The 22,395-nt window shown below is 33.0% G+C and overlaps 3 protein-coding genes and 1 pseudogene across 5 annotated transcripts; 2 read left to right on the forward strand and 2 right to left on the reverse strand.

Moving 5' to 3' along the window:
- Positions 1-1,715: 1,715 nt before the first annotated feature.
- On the forward strand, positions 1,716-3,206 carry LOC137807607 (protein ALP1-like). The gene has a single exon (XM_068608327.1). The coding sequence runs from the start codon at positions 1,785-1,787 to the stop codon at positions 3,036-3,038; it is 1,254 nt and encodes a 417-aa protein (XP_068464428.1). The 5' UTR covers positions 1,716-1,784; the 3' UTR covers positions 3,039-3,206.
- Positions 3,207-4,078: 872 nt separating this feature from the next.
- LOC137807608 (calcium uptake protein, mitochondrial-like) lies at positions 4,079-7,696 on the reverse strand (annotated as a pseudogene).
- A 2,866-nt stretch (positions 7,697-10,562) lies between these two features.
- LOC137807611 (uncharacterized) lies at positions 10,563-12,945 on the forward strand. Of its 2 annotated transcripts, none has more exons than XR_011080559.1 (2): positions 10,563-11,825; positions 12,148-12,945. XR_011080559.1 is itself a non-coding variant. In XM_068608330.1 (2 exons), the coding sequence occupies exon 1, from the start codon at positions 10,759-10,761 to the stop codon at positions 11,602-11,604; it is 846 nt and encodes a 281-aa protein (XP_068464431.1). In that variant the 5' UTR covers positions 10,563-10,758; the 3' UTR covers positions 11,605-11,636; positions 12,148-12,945. The 2 variants fall into 2 exon arrangements, 1 of the variants encoding a protein (XP_068464431.1); XM_068608330.1 differs by having other exon boundaries at positions 10,563-11,636.
- Positions 11,937-15,201, reverse strand: LOC137807610 (protein NUCLEAR FUSION DEFECTIVE 4-like). 2 transcript variants are annotated; one of them, XM_068608329.1, is made up of 4 exons: positions 15,094-15,201; positions 14,556-14,994; positions 13,288-14,192; positions 11,937-12,845 (listed from the first exon to the last, which is right to left on the reverse strand). In XM_068608329.1, exons 2-4 carry the CDS (start codon positions 14,877-14,879, stop codon positions 12,359-12,361), a joined length of 1,716 nt encoding a protein of 571 aa, XP_068464430.1. In that variant the 5' UTR covers positions 14,880-14,994; positions 15,094-15,201; the 3' UTR covers positions 11,937-12,358. The 2 variants fall into 2 exon arrangements, with proteins under 2 accessions (XP_068464430.1, XP_068464429.1); XM_068608328.1 differs by having other exon boundaries at positions 14,556-15,161.
- Positions 15,202-22,395: the final 7,194 nt, after the last annotated feature.

Raw genomic sequence — 22,395 nt, forward strand, 5'->3', positions numbered from 1 at the left:
ACTTAAATTCTTTTTTATTTTGTTCTCTCCTTTAAACCAAACTAAAATTAATTTTAACATTTTTAATTATTTTTTAATTACTTTTCTGTATTATAATTTTTTTATTCTTGACCTTCTTTTTATAAAAAATAAAAAAGTCAAGTAAGAATTTCGAAAATCGAATACTCATCTCTTTTCCATAGCAGGAAATACGCTGAAAATTTGACTATATGGGAGGGGTTTAAAAGATGATTTTTGACTAGTTCTCGACCTCTTCATCATTAATTTATTTTAAGGTAACATATTGACTTAACAACCTATTGGATGTTCATTAAGGTAGCCTTTATAATGTTGACTTGAAATGGTTTAAATTAGTGTAGTAAGAATAAAATTAAATATGAATTATTTATTAATTAATTATAAATTAATAAGAATAAAGTTTTGACCTAGTCATATAAATACTATAATGATATTTCTTCATGTACTCTAAGTTTTTCTTCTTGCACCCATCCAAAATGTGAATTGAAAAAATTAATTTAGAAGGTTTCAAAATCTAAGCACAACGTCTCATTCTTCTTTGTCGTTTTTGTTGTCACTGTTCAGAGCAAACGTGAGTGAGTATTCTCGGTGTTTTGGTGATTTTAGTGCGTTCTCAGTGAACAAAAATAAACATGTGTGTTTTTTGACGGTATTGCGGTGGTTAGTGGTTGATTTTGGAAGGGTTGTTAGTCGAAGAAGAAAGATAATATTTGTTTTTTATTTTGCTTCTGCAATTGATCATCCATAATATTTGTGAAAATGAGAAATCCTAAATGAAATGGGGGAGTGCATGCATATTGTATTTTGGAAAGAACAATTTGTAACCTATTTTCAGAAAGGACATTTTGTAACCATTCCAGAAAACCCTTTTCGGAACACATTTTATGAACTTCAAATTTACCATTTCGAAAGTCAAAAAATGTGTTTTAGAAAGAGTATTCTAGGATGGTTTTTTTGTCTTTCGGATTTCCTATTCCGGAAACAACTTTTACTTACGGGTATTCCAAAATCACCCAAAACTATCAAGGGTAATTTAGGTATTTTAGAAAACATAAGAATGAAGGAAGAAAATATAGGAGTGTAGAAAGAAACACTCATACTATAAATAGCTGGCCCAATAAAACTAACAAAACTCGTTGTGTAATTGTATAAATAGGTAATGAAGTGAATAGATAGATGAATTTCATTTATGACACTTTTAATATTCAACTTACTTGTCGAAGTGTTTTTGCTTAAAAACTGAATAGCCTTGGTAAATAACAATTGAAGACTGAAAGAGAATTTATTGTTGTCATATCAAAGTAAATAGTTTAAGAACGATTTAATTTTGGACAAAATTTAGTTTTATCATTTTGGTATATTTATGAGATAAATGCGAAGAAAGATTTAGTGGATCATTTTGTTCTTGGTAGAAAGATTTTAGTGGATCATTTTGTTCTTGGTAGAAAGAACTAAAATGATAAGGTAACAACCTCTCCAAATTTATGAAAGTTAAGTTGCAAACTCTACTTGAAAAAATTCTTTAGGTTTTATACCAGCTGAGCTAAAGGATTTGTCTTAAGTTTGATTTTAATGATAGTTGTTGTTGGTTAATGTGTTGTATATGATGTTGGGAATGACAGTGAAATTGATTTTAACAATGAGATATTATTATTTATTATTTAAATATTTGTGAAGGTAAATATTGATGAGAAGTTGCTAAAAAAGTGGTAGTGAGGACTAAAAATTAACATTGAAGAAATCAGGAAGAGAAGAAGTGGTGAGTGATGGCCAAAAAGCGGAAGGCGAAGAAAGCCCTGAATGTAAAACACCACCACCATTTCCAAACCCAAAACCTCGCCGCTTTAATCTCCCAAGTAACACACGCATCGCACTCCTTCCTATCCCACAACGACGTCGTTCTCCTCCCTTCCCAATCCCTCCGTCTCGAATCCCTAATATCATCCCTCATTTCCCTCTCTCCACACCCCAAACTCTCACCCCTTCTCTCTCCGCCCCACCGCGACTGCTGGTTCCGCCGCTTCTGCTCCCTCTCCGATTCCAGATGGCTACACGCCTTTCGCATGTCCAAGCCCTCCTTCTCCCACCTCCTCCACCTCCTCTCCCCCTCCCTCGCCCCATCCTTCCCCCACATCGCCCCAGACTGCGTCCTCGCCGCCGCTCTCTTCCGCCTCGCCCACGCCGCCCCCTACGCCGCCCTCGCCCGACGCTTCGGTATCGCGCCGTCGGAGGCATGCCGCGCCTTCTTCGCGGTCTGTAAGGCGGTCGTCGGCAACCTGGGACACCTCTTCGAGCTTCGCACCGATTCCGAGAGGGTTGTGGTGGGGTTCGGCTGGAGTTCTCTCCCGAATTGTTTCGGGGTCTTAGGGTTCGCTAGGTTCAGAATTGACGCTTCGTTGTTGGGTGAAAATGGGTGCTTGATGGTTCAAGCGTTGGTGGACTCGGAAGGGAGGTTCTTGGATGTCTCAGCTGGGTGGCCAAGTACCATGAAACCCGAAACCATTTTGCGTGAAAGTAAGATTTATCACGAGGTTGAGGAATCCAAGGAATTGTTGAACGGACCGTGTTATAATCTGAACGACGGTAATTTGATTCCTCCGTATATTCTGGGAGAATCCTGTTGTCCCCTTTTGCCATGGCTTTTGACGCCTTATAACAGAGTGAATGAGGAGGATAGTTTTGGTTCGGCGGAGAGGGCTTTCAATTGTGCTCATCGCGATGCAATGGAGTTGGTTGGTGATGCGTTTGGGAGGCTTCGTTCCAGGTGGCAGCTTCTTGCGGCCTCGAGGAAGTGGAAGCTAGAGTGTATTGAGCATTTGTCGTTTGTGGTTGTTGCTGGCTGTCTGTTGCATAATTTTGTTGTCAAGTGCAATGAGGAAATGCCGGATGAAGGGGTGGGAAAGGGTTGCATGGAAAAGGAAGAGGGTTTTCCTGCTTTTGATGGGGTGGGAGAGGAGAATGCAGTGAGGGTGAGGGATGCACTTGCTATGCATTTGAGTAGGATGAGTTCCAGAAAATGAATATATGGTATACGTATTTTGATTGGTTAATGTGTTTTTGGGAATTGCTGGCAAGTGTCACTTGCAGTTTGGAAACCATGTATGGCATCAGTTCCATTATATTTCATTCATTGCCTTCTTGTGTAGTATTGATGAGCTGTTTTAAAAAATTGGCACAAAATTCTCTCCGATTGTGTGGAACCCAATTAGAATTTAATTTCTGGGTTTGCTAGTGGAACCATGGTTAGTACAAAGCATAAAATCTTTTTAGTGACAGACACTATTTATTTATTTATTTTTAACCTGATTAGCAAACAATCATTCAAATTGTACTTCTCAGGTGCTTCCAGAATTGTCTTCGATGAAGTGGTAAAACCAAGTTCGGTACTTATCACTATTAAAAATGTGTAGAACTGCTGCAATTACATTTATGTTAACCTATAAAAACAGTGCAAAGCTCACATAAAAACTTTCATGAGATCAGCCTCCCTTTTTTCCCATCATACTCGTCAGTGGTAAAGGACACGGGTGGTTACTAAAGAAAAGCAATACAACTTTTCTGCTGTAGAGGTCCACAAAGAAAAGGGCGTTGAACCTGACAAGTGGTTGTATCACTTGTGTGCTACATTTAATACTTCCGGGTGCCTAATCTAGGAAGTTGAGGAGGGACTCCTCCTAAATTTGTTATCAGAAAGATCCAAAGGCTCGGTTTTGTCATGTTAGTTGTCAATTCAAGTTCATGCAAGTTATTGTCCTAACCTTTGAAAGACGTCAAAACCACCCTCGGAATTAATTATGAAAAACTTATTGCCAAGTGCAATTTTGCGATGGATCAGTGTAGTAGTAAGCGAGCACCCACCAGGGTTGGTAAAATTTTAAATAATTTAGGTGAAGTCTTACGTTAAACTTTATTGTCGTGGTTGTAGAAATAATGTAAATTTATCCAGATCTTAATACTAGTGGTCCTTAAATAATTAAAACTTTCTTCTTAATGTATTTTCTTTCCAAAAATTTGTAATGAATTTGCTGTTTTACTCATTTAGTGTTAACTCTTACTAGCATTAACACTGAAAGGCAATAGTTAATATTTAAGGGGTAGCTGGAGAGAGTATGTACAAATACACGAAGCTTGGGCACCAAATATTGGCCAAAAAATATCTAACACTGTACATTTTGTGAGTAGATAGCAGCCGGTTATGGTGTGTCAGCGTCGGCAAATCTCCATTTCTACGGGAATCAATCTACTACCAGATTCCCTAAATGATGCTGCATATGGTTGAATTCATTACAGTAACAAGATGGATACGTGCGAACGTGTTCCATCATAGTTGAAGGTTAGTAGTTGGACAGTTCTTTACACACTTCAACCAGCAAGTTATTAAACCCTTGAAGCCAGAACCTGATGAAATATCCTCCCTTCTTTGTAAAACTCTCACAAACTCACTTACACTTAGGTTTCCGTCACGGTTAGCATCAAACACATGAAAAATTATGTCAACCACTTTATCCGTAATACAGACACCACAAACCTGCATAAATAGAACATATAACACGTAAGAAGTTATTCGTGAATTCAAAATGGTTTTGATTTAGTTTGGCATAGGGAGATATTAGTACGTTAGACGCTGCTCTCTGAAAATCAGTTTTTGTCAACACCCCATTAACTTTTCCATAACTGAATATGGCCAGAGAAAAGGATTGCAACTTCTTGCGCAATTCTGCAAAATCTTGAAACTCCCTATATGTAAGCCTTAAGTCTCTTAGTTGCTGGTCCCTGTTTAATTCTTCGACCCTATCCAGCAGTTTGCTTATGTGATTGACGTCTGCAGATGCAACCAAGGACAGGGCAAAATCTTTGGCTGAAATGCTTCCTCTTTTATTGTAGTCATAATGGGAAAACTCTAACCTCAAGATCTGTAAATTAAATTAGAAGAGCAGTGCAATGTTAATCATGAAATATTTCTGCAATCTTTAAGGATGCACAGTCACGCTGATTCAAAAACTAGAGTTTTCATCAAGTTTATCAACATATTTTGGTGAAGTTGAGTTCAATTTTTCAGCGGACGTTCTAGTTGCTAACAAGATGGTTGAGTCTTATTGTTATGGAATATAAAACAGAGATCGCGATCAATGAAACAAGTAAATAGTTCGTACAAAAGAATCTGACACATCATCATATAAATCAAAAACTTAAAACTCGTTATTTCTTCATCATATATTGCACAACATGTTTATTCTCAGTGTAAGACTTCTTCACCCACATTTACCACTCCAACACTTACCATAGCAATGAGACATTCCAAAGATAGCAAAGTAGCAAACCGTAAACTCACATACCTCATCATGCAGCTGTCTTAAGAATTGAACAAATCTTTCATGTTGTAAGCATGAATTTCCATGTTTACCAAAAAAATACTCCAAGAGACCCCCGTTTTCTACCGAATCTTTACTGCCAAGGCGTCGTCCATCTCTGTGATTTGCCCCTTGTCTGTTTCGTGACCGCATCAAGGCCATCACTTTCTTGAATTCTCGCCTGTCTATTTCACTGTTGACAAACTCCTCTTAAAAATGTTCAGATATCCAAAACTTAAAACAAAAATCCAAATTCTTATTCAGACAGATCTGACTAGTAATCCCAATCCGTTTGACATTGTAAGATGTAACTAAATCTTGTCTACTGTTGTCTGTCTTCATGCCTGTTTCAATTTATATCTTAATTATATAGTAGACTCGATATGTTACGTGCTTAGTGCTATACAGAGAATGTTATATTAGAGTTTCCTTAACAGTAATACGATTGAGTTTTAGATTCTGAGCAATCCAAAACACTAATGGTGTAATCAAAAGATGGAAGTTTGCATTTTGATTTCTTCAACCAAGGGATAGTGGACTCTACATAGTAAAAATATCCATATCTAAATTATGGATAGTTTCACTAGCGTGTGCGCATATACCGTAAAAAGAATCATTGATGGTACAGCTTCATGTAATTTGTAAATACAGCTTACGACATTTGGAAGGAAAGGAGAAGTTCTTACCCGTTGTTATCTATGTCAAACATTTTAAAAGCCACTGAAAAGCTGGACTCTGGTATGCTGAGGAGAGTAACAAAAAATATATACCTGGTCTCAAGAAAGAAGAACTTTTGTTATCCAAATTACATAGCATCAGTACTGAGCAGTTGTTATGACAGAAGTTTCAAGCAAACAAAAAAGACAACAAATACTCACTCCGCAAAGGAAATGAGTCCATCATTGTTGGTGTCAAAGAGCATAAAAAACTGTGAAGGTTCACACTGCAACTCTCCAGGAACCTGCTCCCCTCTTAGAAAACCCTCTCTAACACGGGTTGATTCAGAAGGTGGAAAGACTGGAACAATGGCACGCATCAAATCTGCAGGTGTCATAAAAACCTCACCACCAGGGGATCGAACAGATGCAAAGTACTCGAAAACCTGCACTTAACACGGTGTCTCATATAACTCGAAAGTTTATCAAAGATATTTTCCTAAATGAAATATGCCATAGCAACAATTCGCTGCCTTTTAAGCTAAAGAAAGAAAAACAACAACAACATCATGGCTTATCATTATACAAACACGTCATGACAAGATTGTTTACCTTTTCAGGTGGGCTCAGCATGCGAATGCGTTTTTCATAATTAAAGAATACTCTTCTTCTATAGTTATCTGCATCAAATCAGAAGCATAACAAATCTAAATATTTGCAACAAAGCAAATAAATTAAGAAATAAACTACAAAAATCCTATCTCTATTTATTAGACTTGACTGTAGATATGAGTTTGGAAATAATGATTACTGAACACAATAATACATATCCCAATTACAATAAAACTATTAAATAACCATTTATTTAATATAATATTTAAAATTTAAGATACAAAGAAGTTACCAGTGTTATATGTTTTTCTTATAAAATTCATATATATCTCATCATAATAATAATTTTATATATATATATATATATATATAAAAGTTTCGATATCAAAATCAAGAAGAAAAGAAAACATTCAGCTTTGCAAATTTATCAGGAAATCAATACATGTCACTAGACATCTTGCTTCACCAACTGAACATGGTTTCGTGACATTGCAAATTGAAATTTAAAATAGGAAAATCAGAACAAAAAAATGTAATAAAGATACAATCTGCAATGTAAAACATTGATGATTAGGTGGGTACCGTTAAAGAGAAACCTGGAGGGTTTGCTCTGACGCTTTTGTTGGAGCTGATCCTGATTGGCAAAATCAGAAAATGACTGAAGAGAATTGGCACCAGGAGAAGACAAAGAGGACCAATACCAAAAGCCTAAGGTGGAGCCAACAACCACCATCCCAGAAGTGATTGCTTTAAGAAAGGTATCAAAGTCTCTGATCCTCTCCTCACCATGCGTAGGCCCAACAAAGGAGCTGAAAGAAGAAGATGATGAGGTGGAGCCTTGTGATTGGCTGCAGAACGACCTTACGTTATGCCGCAGAGAAAGTTGAAATTTTCTACCCAAAGAAAACATGCTAACGTTGATCAGTTGAGACTAATGTGAAATTGGGACGACGACAACAAGACAGAATCTATGGAGAGTGAACCGTGGTAGAAGTATGTGCATGCAGGGATCCGATGTTATGTCGCGCAGAGGAATTTGAGGGAACAATGAGAAAAAACGTTGGAAAGGAACAGTTGTTGTTGATTCAACCAGGATTCTATGTTTGTACGGGTGGAACGCGAAATGTGTGGTCCTTTGACTCGGATTCTATGTTGCATTGTTCATTAATGTTCACCATTTCTCCCATCATGCATGGACATCCACAATTCATCATTTTTAATAAATTGCTCCCTCTTCTAATTTCATAATATTTCAAATATTATGTTGCTTTTTCATTATAATTTTATATCATAAAGAATTCAAGTTTTAGGGAAAACAGTAATTTACGCTTTTATTAAAAAATATAAATATTTTTAACCAAGCAAACATAGTTTAGACAATGCTAAAACTTATAGTTCTTAAAGTTTACAATTCTCCAAAATCATGAGTTGTTGATGTGATATAAATTTCCTTGTAAGAAACGTCATTGAATTTCTTCTCCATACCATAGGATACTAATAAATAAAACTCCTTAAACAGGAATGGTACTCACATGAAATAAACCTTGAAACAATATCTCACTTACACTTTCTTATATTAATTTATCTTGTGTGGGTGAACCTTGTTTCCTTCTCTTAAAAGCTAGAAAATAATTCATACCATTTACAACCACTCGGAGTTATTTATGAAACTGATAAAAATGTCAATATATTATTACATAGTTATATGTTTTGCATGCAACTAGTATTGTATAGTTACACATGACAATAATACACGTAACTACAAGAAAATCATTAAATAAAAAATAATTTTAAAGATAAAAAATATTAATTATTATAATAATTAAATTAAAAATTATTTTAAAAATTAAAAAAATTTATTGATTTTTAAATTAATTTTTATTATTGATAAATAATTTTAAATTAGTATCTAATTAGCAACCAAGATTTTAACTACCAATTATTTAAATTTTAAATTTGATAAAAAAAACCTTAACACCTAATTAAATGTCAATTTAAAAATTATTTATTAATAATAGAAACTAATTTAAAAATCAATAATTTTTTTAATCTCTACAATATCTCTAATTTAGTTAATGTAATAATTTTTTTTTCTAAAATTGATTTCTATTCAATAATGATTTTCTTGTTGTAGTGTATATTAAAAAAATAATTTAAGTTAATATTTTTTTCATACAAGTCTATAATTGTAATTTTAAAATCTTCAAAAAAAAATAATTAAATCCCAATCATAAATTATTTGGTTTCAGTTAAGCAAAAGATTATTTATATGTTGACTCCAGAGCTATATTACAACTAAAAAAAATATTATATTACAACTGAATAAACAATTATTGAAATGTGAATCCATATAAAAAGATTAACCAAATTTGAATTACATTATTTGAGATGACAAAGTGATATTTTTCACTTATTCAGTTTAAATGATAAAAAAATTAATTATGATTCTTTAATATTTTAAACTAATTTAACCTTAAAGTTGGAATTGAATACTTTTAATCTATGTTGAGGGTGATGCATCTAGTATTGATTTTAGATGACATTAATAATGCACAAATTTTGAGATAGTAGATATGCAGAGAAGTATAGGTCTACATTAAGGAAGTAGTAGTGGTGTGCCCCCTTCCCTTTCATAGTTTTGGTCCATTTCTCTAAACAATCAATTCACCATTAATATCTCACATGATATGGGTTGGATTCTGAGTTCTCTGTCAACCCCAGCTAAGCCATAAAATTTACAAATCAAGATCATAGACCAACCATGGCTACAAGCTTTGATTGAAGGAAATCAAACAAAGTAAATGATGTTTATGTTTAGGTGGCAAGGGTGATGGATGATTAAAGAAAATGATAATTTGTAATGAAATTCAATTTCTTTTCATAATTTGTTTAGTCATAACCCATACTTTGTTGAGTTCAGTTCAGATTATTCTCATAAGCTGTTAAGTCATACAGCAATTGGACCAATGACAAATCATTTTAGCTATAACACATATACTAAAATTTGTGAGGATGAACTTTTTATCTATGAAAACTTCATGGAATTACAATTTTTTTTTGTATGTTAACAAGATGTCATATCAATTGTCAAGGACGGTGGCTTGTGCAGCAGGGCATTTTGATTTGGACCAAACCAGGGGATGTAACTGCACACTTAGCAGGTAAGTTGCCGTGTTCTTGGGCTTCTGAAATGATTTGATGCCATTGGTTTGCTACTACAGTGGTTTCAGCACCCTATCTTCTGCCATCAAATTATGTGGTGGAAGGACATTGCCCCACCAACTGTGACTTCATTGAACCCATTACTTCATTGCATCATAGAGAAGACTGACATGGGATGCTTACCAAGATAGTTATTATTCCTAGTCAATTTATATGGCTCCTCTTCCCCTACTGTTTTTCTTGTATACACTACTGCTATCTAATTAAAGTGGCAGGTATGTGCTAATTAGTGGGTCTTTGGACTTTTTCTTCGCCAAAATAGGTAGTAGGTTTACCAAATTGATTTGCCTTAACTACTTTCCATTTCATGGGCCCTTTCATGCCTTTAATTTAACTTTTAACCCCATGTTACTCAAATCTTAAGCCAAGCACTGTCTTAATCTAAGTGACTAAGCACCACAAAGATACACTATTATTGGATATTTTTAACCCAGTTCATGTTCATGTTCACTTCCTAGTTCCTAGTTCTAAGTGGGTGGTAGTTGTTACCTGCATAATATGGCTGCAATAGGATCTAACTTTGAGGATTAGGACCTTTTGTAATATTCTCATAACCCCTACACTCTAATGCCCGTGAACCTTCCTTACGATAATATGTCAAAAAATTCTACAGTCGAAATTATTGGCTGTTGTCACTCTCAATGTCAACTACCATCCAAATTTCATCATCATAAAAAAAAGCAAAAAAGCAGGTAGTGGAAGCAAATGGTCTGAAAAACCAAAATAAATAGCCTTATACCGACCACATTTATCATTTATACACTGATTCTCATATCTCAATTTTCCACACTCCACCCCTCCTTATCTATCTATATCTATATTCCTTATATATCGCGATGCCCACCTCAAACCTTAGCATATCCTACCCTTTTGGCACTACTCCATCACCATCATAACCCATGGACTGGTTCTCCTGGCTATCCAGAACCACTCTTGAGCCTTCTTTAATCTACGACTATGGCCTCACCTTTGCACGCAATGAGCTTCAATTGGAAGATGCTTGCTACTTTAACCACGAGTTTCTTCAGAGCATGGGCATCTCAATTGCCAAGCACAGGCTAGAGATTCTGAAGCTTGTGAAGAAGGAAGGAGGAGGAGGAGGAGGACGTCCGAAGAAGCTCTCTGGGGTCATCAAGAAGTGCCTTAGGAAGTGCATGAACAAGTTTGTTTCTCGTGATGATGATCATGTAGTGAAAGGCGTGCCCTCCTTGACGCATGTGTCAATGGCACCACCTGAGATTAATTGGTATGAAGGGAAACTGAGAGGGTCAACGGTTGTGAGGAAGCAACAAGAAGGGAGTGAAGATGGTAAGGAAGAGAAGCCTCTGCCTGTGCCCCCCGTGTACAGAAGCAGAACCATAGCACTTTCAGGACCTTTGGATGGCAGTAGAATCATGCAAGACAAAATGCTCCACAACAAGGCCTTGAAGCTATCTGGACCACTTGATGGAAGAATGCATGAGAGAATGATCATCAACTCTAATAGAAGCCCTTTAATACCTAGGCCTTTGGATGCAAGATTTGTAGCCACAACAAAGAGTCCAAGAGTCTCAGGGCCTCTGGATCCAAGACTCATGGCTGCTGAGATCAAAAGCCCAAGACTGCCAAGGCCTTCCGATTTCACAAGGGCTGACATTGAAAGCCCAGTGTCTTACAGTCCTTATAACAAGCCCAAAGCTGATTTTGATTATGATGATGATCACACACTCTGGCCTTCACTGTTTCAAGATCTGAAACCAACTTGATTTTGTTTTTGCCATTCCTTTTTTCGTCGATGGTGAGTGCAGCTTACGTTATTATTCTATTCTTTTTCTTTCATAGGTATATCATGATACAAACTTAACAACCACCAATTATCATATGAAGTCTCATGTTTTTGTCACAACGCTTTCTTTTATTCCTCGTCCCTGCTTCTCCGACCACTTGTTAATACATTGTTATTAAGGTCGTCATTTCATACTACAAGGTAACTCCTAGATGTAGACAACCAACATTTAAGTTTATTTATGTTATGGGTTTTACCTTTGGGCAAATATATAAATAGGAAAAAATTTATCTTCACAGACACACATTGAGATAAGATAACGTAATCTTCCTTCAAAGGAATTAAGGCTAAAGTCCAAATATCACTTTCAGGGACACCAAACTAAAAGTAAAAGCTACCATGTTACATTTAATAATAACTAACACATGTTAAGCTCCTTCTTTGTATAACTATCATCACATAAATAAATTATTGTTCCAAGCATATCTGATAGATTAATTACCCTACAACCATGTGTATACAGATCACGTATCACACATGCTTTTTCCTTTACAATTCTGACTGGCCAGCATCATATCCCAACATGGTCGGTCACACGTTTGAAGCCAACATTTCTTGGCATGTTGGACATGTTGAGCATGTAATGGCAGACCAGGAAAAAGCAGCTACACAACACAGGTTTGTCTATAAAATAAACTGTGGTGTGCTTTATTTGTTTTCAAGTTCAGTACTTTTTAGTGGCCTGGAGTTTGAGGTAGCTTGAAAGAACCCCCGGAATAAAGCATTTGGTAAACGGGCTTAATTCTTATAGTCAAGATAATACTGGAGAGGGTACCCACAACACACACACCAGCCAGAGTAAAAAAGGTTAGCTGAAAACAACTTGGACCCATACATGCAACACTTGAAGCAATGAGACCTTCACCATGTTGTTTTGCTGCCTCATTATCATATATGTGTCCTGCTAGAAGAGCCGAGAAAAGTAATGCACCAAGTGGATTCCCCAATCCCATGAAGTTGCTCAACAAACCGAAGTGTTTCAAACCAAAAAGCTCCGAAACAGTGGGAATCACTATGGAAAATTGCACGCCATAGCAGATACCAAGAACTGCAATTGCAGGATAAAGGGTTCCATTGATAGCATAGGCAAACACAAGGTACAAGAACATCATAATCATCTGCGTGCATGTCATCCAAATTGTCCTTGGAATAGTTTTTGTCCTGAAAGTTGTCAAAATAATCATACTTTATTCATGGGTCGTCACTGATTTTTAGATGACAAAAAAAATGAATACATGTGTATAGAAAAAGTTACTGTAAATTATATATTTATTTAGTTTTATAATAATTGTCTTAAAAAGTATATTATAACAATTTATGAATGACTGATATATAACTATTAAATTCTAAAAATAAACATCCACTTCAACTCAACATAATCACTACCTACATTTACTTTCACAAATTAGAAAAGTCTACTCTATAGCCTCTAAAAATAAACATACACTTCAACAACACAATTGCTACCTACTTGTGGTGGACAAAACTGCAGATAAATGGTGCTAGTCAAAAGTAGCACGGCATCTAATTATCTGAAATTTTTACAAAGTGATCTCTTAACTGATATGGTTGAGTAAAATCTTAACTGAGAATAATTACTTACCTGACAAAATGTTCTGAAACAACTCCTCCACCCAGCCGACCCACAAAATTGAAAAAGCTGAATAGTGACAGCAAAATTGTGGTATCTTCAATACCTTGTGCAATGCCTATTTGAGCCAAATTATTCAGAACAGTAACCCCGGTTCCAACACCAACAAAGTAAACAAAAAACAGTAGCCAGAAATCTGCCTTTACGAGAGCCTCAGTGAACTTAAAATCTTCCCCTCTCTTGGGCCTTCTCTTCTTCCTCACTGCCCCCTCACCCTCAGCAAGAAGCATGGCCACCTCCGCTGAACCATCCACATCGTTAAAACCTTCAAGGCCACTGGTTGATGAAGATGATAGCAAGGGCTCTATGTTGTCCACCTTGCCATCGACAACCAGAAAGTCGGAAGATTCAACATGTTGCTCTGGTGTTTCTGATATAGATGCTTTTCTGGGACACAGTGTCATCTTTATAGGGATAGCAAGAGGAGCCAAGAGAAGGAGAATCATCACAGCCAGTATAACATATGATACCGTATCACTCGTGGAGACAAAGTTGTCAAGTATTGTTGTTGCAAGTAAGTATAAACCCAAGGCTGCACTAAAACCTTGGATGAACAGAAAATGCCTGTTTTCAGAAGAATCTTCACCAGAAGCCGGAGTGCAAGGCCGAACAAGAACCATGGTACTGAAGCATAAAACAGGAATACCAATGGCAAGGAACAACAGGAAGTTGGGTGAAGAATTATGAAAACCCATGCTGTAAATTTCCGTAAAAACTGCAGCACTGAGTCCCGAATAACCTTTCAGGACTCCTGCAACTGTGCCTCTACTGACAGGAAAATTTCTCATGTTGGTGACTAGAACAGCAGTAGATAACCATGCACAGCTGTTGGTAGCTACAGCAAGTGCAAGCCATAGCTGCAACACCATAGATAAAAAGAGGTGATAATGAACTAGGCCATTTCAATAGCATGCACAGCCTAACAAACAATTTTCTATTTATAACAATTATTAAATAATAATACAATGAACTAGAAATAAAAAAGAACAAACATGGAATCTCAATTTCAAGCAAACATGGAATCTCAATTTCAAACAAACTATAAAATGTTTGATACTATGTTTTTCTATCCTACATAATTCCTTTCATTTCTCAGATCAAGTTTGTATATAGATATTAAATACCCAACAATCAATAAGGCAATAAAACAGAACTGACTCACAGAAAAGAAAAAACAGAATATTTTTTACATAAAGTTAAAAAGATATGAAGATAGTTACCAGTATGAAAGGAACGGAATCAAATGTTTTAGAAATAGCAAGCCAGAGAAAACCAAAACCAAGGAATGATAAGAGACCGCCGATGAGAAGAATGAGCCAAGGGGGGAACTTGTTGCAGGCAAGACCCGGAAGAATGCCAACATTCTCACCAATATCATTGGCAACACCAAGCAGGGTGATTTGGCTCTGGTTGAAACCCAAAACGGATTTCAAGGAATGAGAGTAGAGAGGAAAAGTGTAGCCATTTCCTGAACAAATCTGAACCCACACTGCAGCTCCAAGTCCCACCCAAGGTGGCCTTTTCCCTCCCTTCACTCTCAACATTTCCCTCACTTCTGCTCAACAGTAGCACACACTGAACACAAAACACCAAAGACCGTTCCTTCCCAAAATGGAGAACCAAAAGAAAGCATATGGTGAGAATAAATCGAAAATAAACCTGTGGGGGTCACAATGGAAAAGGACCAAAAGTTCAGTACAGAAGTAAAAAAATAATATTATACAATTTGTTTGGAGCAAAGGTTTGTGATGAATTTACTTTTGAGGAAAATGATGATTTATTATATTCCTCAACACTTCCGTGAAGAGACCGTGTCTGTAGTAAGTAATTGGGTTGGGTACAAAAGTGTTTTAAATATGGTTGTGCTGATGTTGGTGAGATGCACCTTCCTTGAAAGCTGTTTTTCCTACGCTTAGTTTGGATTGTTTGTTTTTTGGGCAAAATACTAACCTGTCCCAAGCTATGTGTAAAGTGATTTTAGGATCTTTCCTATTCGTATAAGATGGCTGGTCACAAAAGTGTTTTTTCTTTAAAATAACTCAAAGTTACATAAATTTCAATATATTGTTTTCATTTTTCTATAATTATCATTTTACATAAAACCATAGCCATGTTGCTGGAATTATGTACTGGTTTTGATATTCAACAGCAAAATAAAATAGTTAGGTCGTCGATTTTGAAAAATTGAGAGAAATGAGAAATAGATGGTAGAAGCTAAATCTGAATGAATGGGGTTGAATTTGGATTTAACAGCCTGAATCCACAGAAAATTGATGAGTATGACATTTCAATGGAATGAGTCAAGTGCTTCAATCACCCTTTTGATATTTCCAATACAAAAAAGAACATCAACTTTTATTTTCATATTTTTTTAACTCAATTATCATAAGATTTCATTTTCTATTTTAATTACACAAATTAAGTTTTTCAAGTACTATCTTTGAGTATTTATAAAAAATAAATTGTTAATACACACCACAACACCTTACATGATTTTCATTGGCTCGTAATAATGAATATGGCATTCACTTCTTTTTTCAATAGTGGATTTTTAATAAAAAATATTCTTTTTATTGATCATTTTGAAATTTTAAAATAATCTTTTTGAATTACACTTTTAATTTAATTAAATAAAAAAATAAAAATTGAGTATGACAATAAAGCGAAAATAAATAAATAAGTGTATAACACGTAACTTATTTAAAGCTGAATAAAAAAATAAAATAATTAAATGTTTTCCTTAAATGAAAAGAATCTTAAAACCAATATATTTTTTAAGAAACAAGAAGTACAATAAATTTTATTAATTCGAATAATAGAGTTATATGTTTTTTATTTTACCTAGTTCTCTCTTCATTTGTGATGATAAACGCAAGTAAAAATCAGTATAATGACTCCAGGATATAATAAAAAAAATATGTTTTTTAAATTCTAAAAAAACTTATAAAAAATGGAACCATTTAGTATAATAATAACTTGAAACCATAAAATATTTCGTCTTTTAGGAAATATATGATAATTATATAAATATATATATAAATGTATAAATATATTATAATTATATATATAAATGTATATGTATAATTATATCCATTACTACTCGGGAATTATTTGGTGATTATATTTAAAAAAATCTAAATTAGATTCTAAATTCTGAAACATTAATAATTTTTGTTACTGGAGAATTCAGACTCAAATATCATGAGTACAAATAATTTATAACTAGTTGACATATTAATAATACAGGGCTAAAGGGGTAATTAAGTATTATTATTATTATTAAAATAATATTTTCATTTTAGTATATATTATTATAAAATAAAAATATTAGTATCATAATCACGAGTCTTGTGACTGGCATGTCTTTTAAGATATATACAAGAAGGATAAATATTTTATTCTGTTTAGATTAGTATTAGTAACAATACATATAATTGAATTTTAATTGTGTATTTCTTACAAAACATCTCGATTTTTTTTAAATAGATGTTTAATTCAACACTCGCTTTGATATTTCTATCACATTCTCTTATAACTCAATAAAAATATTTTTTTTTCTTTAAGATCGTATTTAAAACTACCATTCATAAATCTAACATTGGTTAATTTACTCAACCATCAACAATTTCTTATAAGAAATAACTAAAAAAATTTCAAAATTACAATAATTTATTTAAATATGAACAATTTATTATCTTATTCTTTTAGGAATAACTAAGGATGTGTTTGAATTGGAGAGGAGATTTGAGAAATTGGATGGATAAATATTTGAGAGAAAAATGTGAAGAAAGTGAGTGTGTTTGGAGTAAGGTATGTTAGAGTAAATGTGTGAGAAAAGTTTATTAAAGGTTGTGAATTATGAGATGGATGTGAGAAAATTTTAAATATTTTTAAAAATATAAAATGTAAGTTTATAAATTTATCTTTGTCTTTAAAAATATTTAAATAATAAAATATAAAATATTTTTGTATAAATTTGAGTTAATTAATTTTTTTTAATTATTTTAAATATGGTTGAATAATTATTTTTTAAAAGAATACGAGTTTCTTATCATTCTGGAAACATGAAATTTTTTCATATAAATATAATAAGTTTGTAATTAATGTGATAAGTGTGATTGAATTTTTTTTTTAATTAATAAAATATTAAAATTATTTTTATATTTTAAAAAAACTAATTAATTAATTTATATATTTATTAAAATTAAATAATAATTTAAATATAAATATTAAAATAATAATATTTAAAATAATAATAAAATTATAAAAAATAATATTAATTAAAATAATAATAATGATAATAAATAGACATTCTTTACACCTTTAATCAAATATCCTTCACAAACTCCTAAATAAAAGACTTCACGACTTTCGTCTTGAAATCATTTTTTCCAAATAATTGTTAATTAGAGTTTTCTAAACATTTTATATAAAAATAAATAAAGTTTGTTATTTGAGTAATCATTTTCATTATCGATCAATATATTGGAAATGTGAGATTATATTAGTTACATAAATCGGACAAAAAAAAGTTATACCTCAAGTGAATATCCTAATAAATAAATAACAATAGTTTTCTTGAGCTAACTTCTTAAGAGTGTGTATGAAATGAACACCATTTTTTTAAAGTCTTCAATGAAAAATAAAAGAATCTTTCTACATACATATTTGATTAAAAACATAAAATTTAGATAAATTAATTGGATATTTGATAAATAGATAAAAAATCTTCAAAACTTCCTAAAACATTGTATTTCTTCACATTTTGAGTTAACTTTTTTTCATCTATAGTTTCGTCATTTTTCTATATTACTTTTAGCCACCTCCACCTTAAATTATTTCCCTTTAAGTGAATTAAGTTCTGGAAGTGACTAAGAAAAATTGAGATCACCAAATCATTTGCGTCTTTGTGACGATAATGTTATCAATAACGATTAAAATATTTCATATTCAATTATGGAATAATCGTAAAATTTATAAAATAATTATTTATTTCACGTGACTTGAAGACAATTCCTAGAATCGGTTAATATACGTTTATTATGATCGGTTCGAGGATGACCTATGACCCTTGGCTAGTTGGGTTTATGTCCGTCATGGTCAATTTAAATTTAAGTGTACGATAAGACCTAACAGTTCAACAAAAATAACTATATAAATCAGACCCATTTTATGCTTAATAAGCCAATAAACGTGGGAAAAAAAATGGTCGAGTTCGGTTTTTAACCCATAAAAAATTATCAGTTAAACTATATTTTTGTCATAATAATTCGCATAAGTTTCGAGAATCTCGAAACATTAAGATATTATCCAGAAAAATTAGAAAATATTTCACGTGTAATAAAAGAAAAAATTCAGTTATTTAGAAAGCACTTTGTTATTGATATGGAAGGGGATCTCTACCTAGAACAAATAATAAAATTATATATATATATATATATATATAATACACGTTTTTTTCTTCTTTAATCCTATGAGGTATTCTTAATAATAAAAATATCCTAAGAAAACTTTTTACACATCACTCTTAGGAGACAAGAATAAAATTAGTTTATATACATATATTTTTTTAACTCTGATACATTTTTCAAAGACTGTCGCTCATAAAATAGTATGCATGCGCAGAAACTATACATATTAAAAAAAGAACTATTGAAAGAAGAACATTTACAATTAAAATATACATTTATCACCGTCAATAGAAATTGAAACTTTCGAAATTATCAAATATTTGAATGGTATAATATATATGGAATAATTATCAGGGCCTTTCATTGGAAAACCTCACAGAAAATATATGGGGTTAGATATTGTTATCATTAGGTATTTAAAGCGTTGAAGTTTACTCATTTTGATGCACAGGAAAATTTTATGGAGATTAGGCTAGATTTAACAATATAAAATTGTATTTTACCGATAGTTTTAATTATTTTTTTCAAATTTCTTTGAATATTAATACATAACTCAGTAATTTATTAGAGATAAATATATTAACACATTATATGAAGTTTTGAATATTTTTATTTATTGTGAGTAGATTTCAGTCTTTTTCAACCAGAGATAGTCCAAAATTTACATGCAACTCGTTCTGGTTCAGACCTACACTGGAAACCACCGTCACGGGAACCACCAACTCTTTAGTTGTTATTCATTTTTATTTATTTGTTATTCATTATTTTATTATAATCAATTGTTTTCAAGAGAAAATATTTCTTTTAAATGTCAACAATTTTTAGTGTTTTCTTTACATGGAAAACTTTTCCTCTTTTTATTTTTCCACTTTTACCTTCCAACCCTCTCACTTGTCAACGAGGGAGTCTAGTTCAATCCAGAAAACAAGTTATGGTAAAATTTATGACCTATATTTAACTTTTATGGAAAAACAAAGAAAATTATTAGCTTTCACTTTCTTCCTTTCACTCTCCCTCTTTTTTCACTCTGCCAAACTCACTATAAAAAATTCAAAGAAATATTGTTTTAAACAAATTTTCACAGATATGCTAAAAACTGATTTTTTTATTTTTTTTTTATGTTTAAACAAATTATTCAGTTTTAACTTAAAGTTTTCTTTTACTTTCTTACCTTTTTTTTTTCAAATCAACTTTTATGGTTTTTGGGACTAATCAAATATAATAAATTATTAATATTTCAAAACACAGTTGAAGGTGAACAGCCCTTGGTTTCAAATATGTGGTTTTTCTTACAATAGTATGTAGGGTTGGTTGGTTTAGACAGTTAAAAGTTGGGTTTTGAATAAAACATGTTTATAGAAATTACTTCCTGCACCCTATTAATTTTGACCTGCACTCTCAGTTTTTTGGAATTCTAATTTTGCCCCTGCGACTTGTATTTGAAACTGGTGTCGTTCATGGAAACGGTGCATTCTGGTGGTTGCTGTAAGGAGGAGAAATGATTCCGGCAAGCGTTGATGGAGGTTGTGGTAGATTGTCAAAGTCAGAGAGAGGGGCAGAATCGCAAGGACAACAAACAGAGAAGGGAGAAATTGGGATAAAAACGCAGGGAGAATTCAGAAGCGTGGGGGAAACCAGGGGAAGAAAGAAGGGAGAAAAAAATTAGGGTTAAATTTGAAAACAGCATAAGGTTAATTATTATATTTTACACCTTTGAGGAGGTGAAGGTTTAAATTTGCAGGAATGAAGAAAGCAATTGCCCATGTTTATGCTTTAAAACCCTAAATCCAAATGCAATCTTGGGCCACCAAAAAGTTCGGTAAGATTTATGTGCAATGGCCCATTAGTATCAGGGTTTTCTAAATAAATATGAGCCAATTGCTTCCTCCACCCAACACTTTTAAAACTGCACCCAACACAATTTCAAAAAATTCCGAAAAAATACCCTTTATTCCGGAAATGAAAATTCAGAATTGAAAATAATGCATATTATTGTGTTCCAGATATAAAAATCCAGAAAAAAAAAATCCAAAATTGAAAATAATACATTCCAAAAAAATTTATCTGAAAGAAATTATTGTGTTATAAAAAAAAATCCAGAATGTATCCCATTTTTAAGGGTATTTTCGTCTTTACTCCTGTAATTTGGATGCAGTCCTATTGTGCAGGAAGCAATTGCCTAAATGTGAACATATACACTGCTTTTTCAGGGCAACAACCGGTAAGAAAATTGGACCCACCACACACACAATTACCCAATTTTGTCACCTTGGAGTGTGAGCTTCTAAGGCCAATTATTTGATAGTTATTTTAATTTTTTTAAATTACAATTCTTAAAATTTGAGAACAATTAAAAAAATCGAAAGAATCTTCTAGTATTATTTTAAAGTGACTCCCTACCCTAAATCATATCGTGCATGTAAGTGACCATTTCATAATTTTAAAACTATACATTACGTGCAGTTAAAGGGACCCTTTATATAGTAAATGTTGTGAAGCCAATATTTGATGGAGTTTTAGTTTAAGCTGTATTGTTTTTGCTGCTGCTGCTAATAGATAATTTAATTACAATTAAATTATATAATGATTAGCTTAATTATTATCAATAAGAGTGATTTCATCGTAATTGATTCAATATCAATTAAAAAAGTAATTTAAGACGATACAAAATTGTTTTTGTTATATTATGAGATTGTCAAAGAGTTAGAAATATACATTCGTAAAAAAACAAGTTGGGTCTTAACACTAATTGGGCCCCATGGGCCTTTCATCCTACCACACCCAACCAGTTTTTGCTTCCTGCACCCCCACCATTAACAAAAAACGATTAAAATCCTCACTGCATCACTTCTGCCGTTATCATTGTCGTTACTGCATCATCGCCGCTGCAGAAGAAGAAAAAAAAGAAGAGAACGAGAACGCCGCAGAGAAAGAAGGAGAGAGAAAGCTCGTTTAGAAAAAATTCATCTGAGGAAACGTATTCCATAAATTATTATATAAGTGTCACAAAGCTTATTTTAGAAATATTGTTTTAGAATGTATTTTATGTATTCGGAAAATCTGTTACGAAAATCTTATTCTAGAAAACCCGTTCAAAATTTTGTTTTGAAAATTGTTGGGTTATGGGTATTGGCCAACCTTTTCTCATTTAAGTAGGAGATCGATGTAAATGAATAATGTAAAGAAAATAGAATAGGATGAAGATTTATATTAATTAATATTAACCAGGCAGTAAAGAGAGAATCATAGCGGCAGACAAAGGGTTAAGACTTACTCTATATATATTAGGTAAAATCTCACATATAGACAGATCACAAATTAGGTTAAGAACACACTTGTTCTTGATTACCTTGAATGTTCTGGGTTTAGATTTCTAATTGGTCTATCTAGAACTAAATGATGTGCTAGAATCCCAAAAAGCAAGTTCTGGAAAATTTATAGATTAAATAGTCCGAAAGTCACTTAAAAAAAGAGAGTAAAAGATCATTTTGAAAATTGTGGAGGTGCATCGAGAAATTGTGGGAGTGCAGGAAGTAAATACCCACCCAACTGCCAACAAAAAAAAAAGGAGGTAATTTTTTAACACTAAGTAATTACTATATAATTCTGGAATCATATATTTCCTTATGTAGAAAAGAATAATATAAGT

The sequence above is a fragment of the Phaseolus vulgaris genome, chromosome 3, assembly GCF_000499845.2.
Source record: "Phaseolus vulgaris cultivar G19833 chromosome 3, P. vulgaris v2.0, whole genome shotgun sequence".
NCBI lineage: Eukaryota > Viridiplantae > Streptophyta > Magnoliopsida > Fabales > Fabaceae > Phaseolus > Phaseolus vulgaris.

Coding starts and splice junctions, on each gene's coding strand:
- LOC137807611 (XM_068608330.1), top strand. CDS start 10,759: ATGGACTGGTTCTCCTGGCTATCCAGAACCACTCTTGAGCCTTCTTTA.
- LOC137807607 (XM_068608327.1), top strand. CDS start 1,785: ATGGCCAAAAAGCGGAAGGCGAAGAAAGCCCTGAATGTAAAACACCAC.
- LOC137807610 (XM_068608329.1), bottom strand. CDS start 14,879: ATGTTGAGAGTGAAGGGAGGGAAAAGGCCACCTTGGGTGGGACTTGGA. Junction 14,193..14,555: donor ATTCCGTTCCTTTCATACTG/GTAACTATCTTC, acceptor ATGGTGTTGCAG/CTATGGCTTGCACTTGCTGT. Junction 12,846..13,287: donor GTTTCAGAACATTTTGTCAG/GTAAGTAATTAT, acceptor GACAACTTTCAG/GACAAAAACTATTCCAAGGA.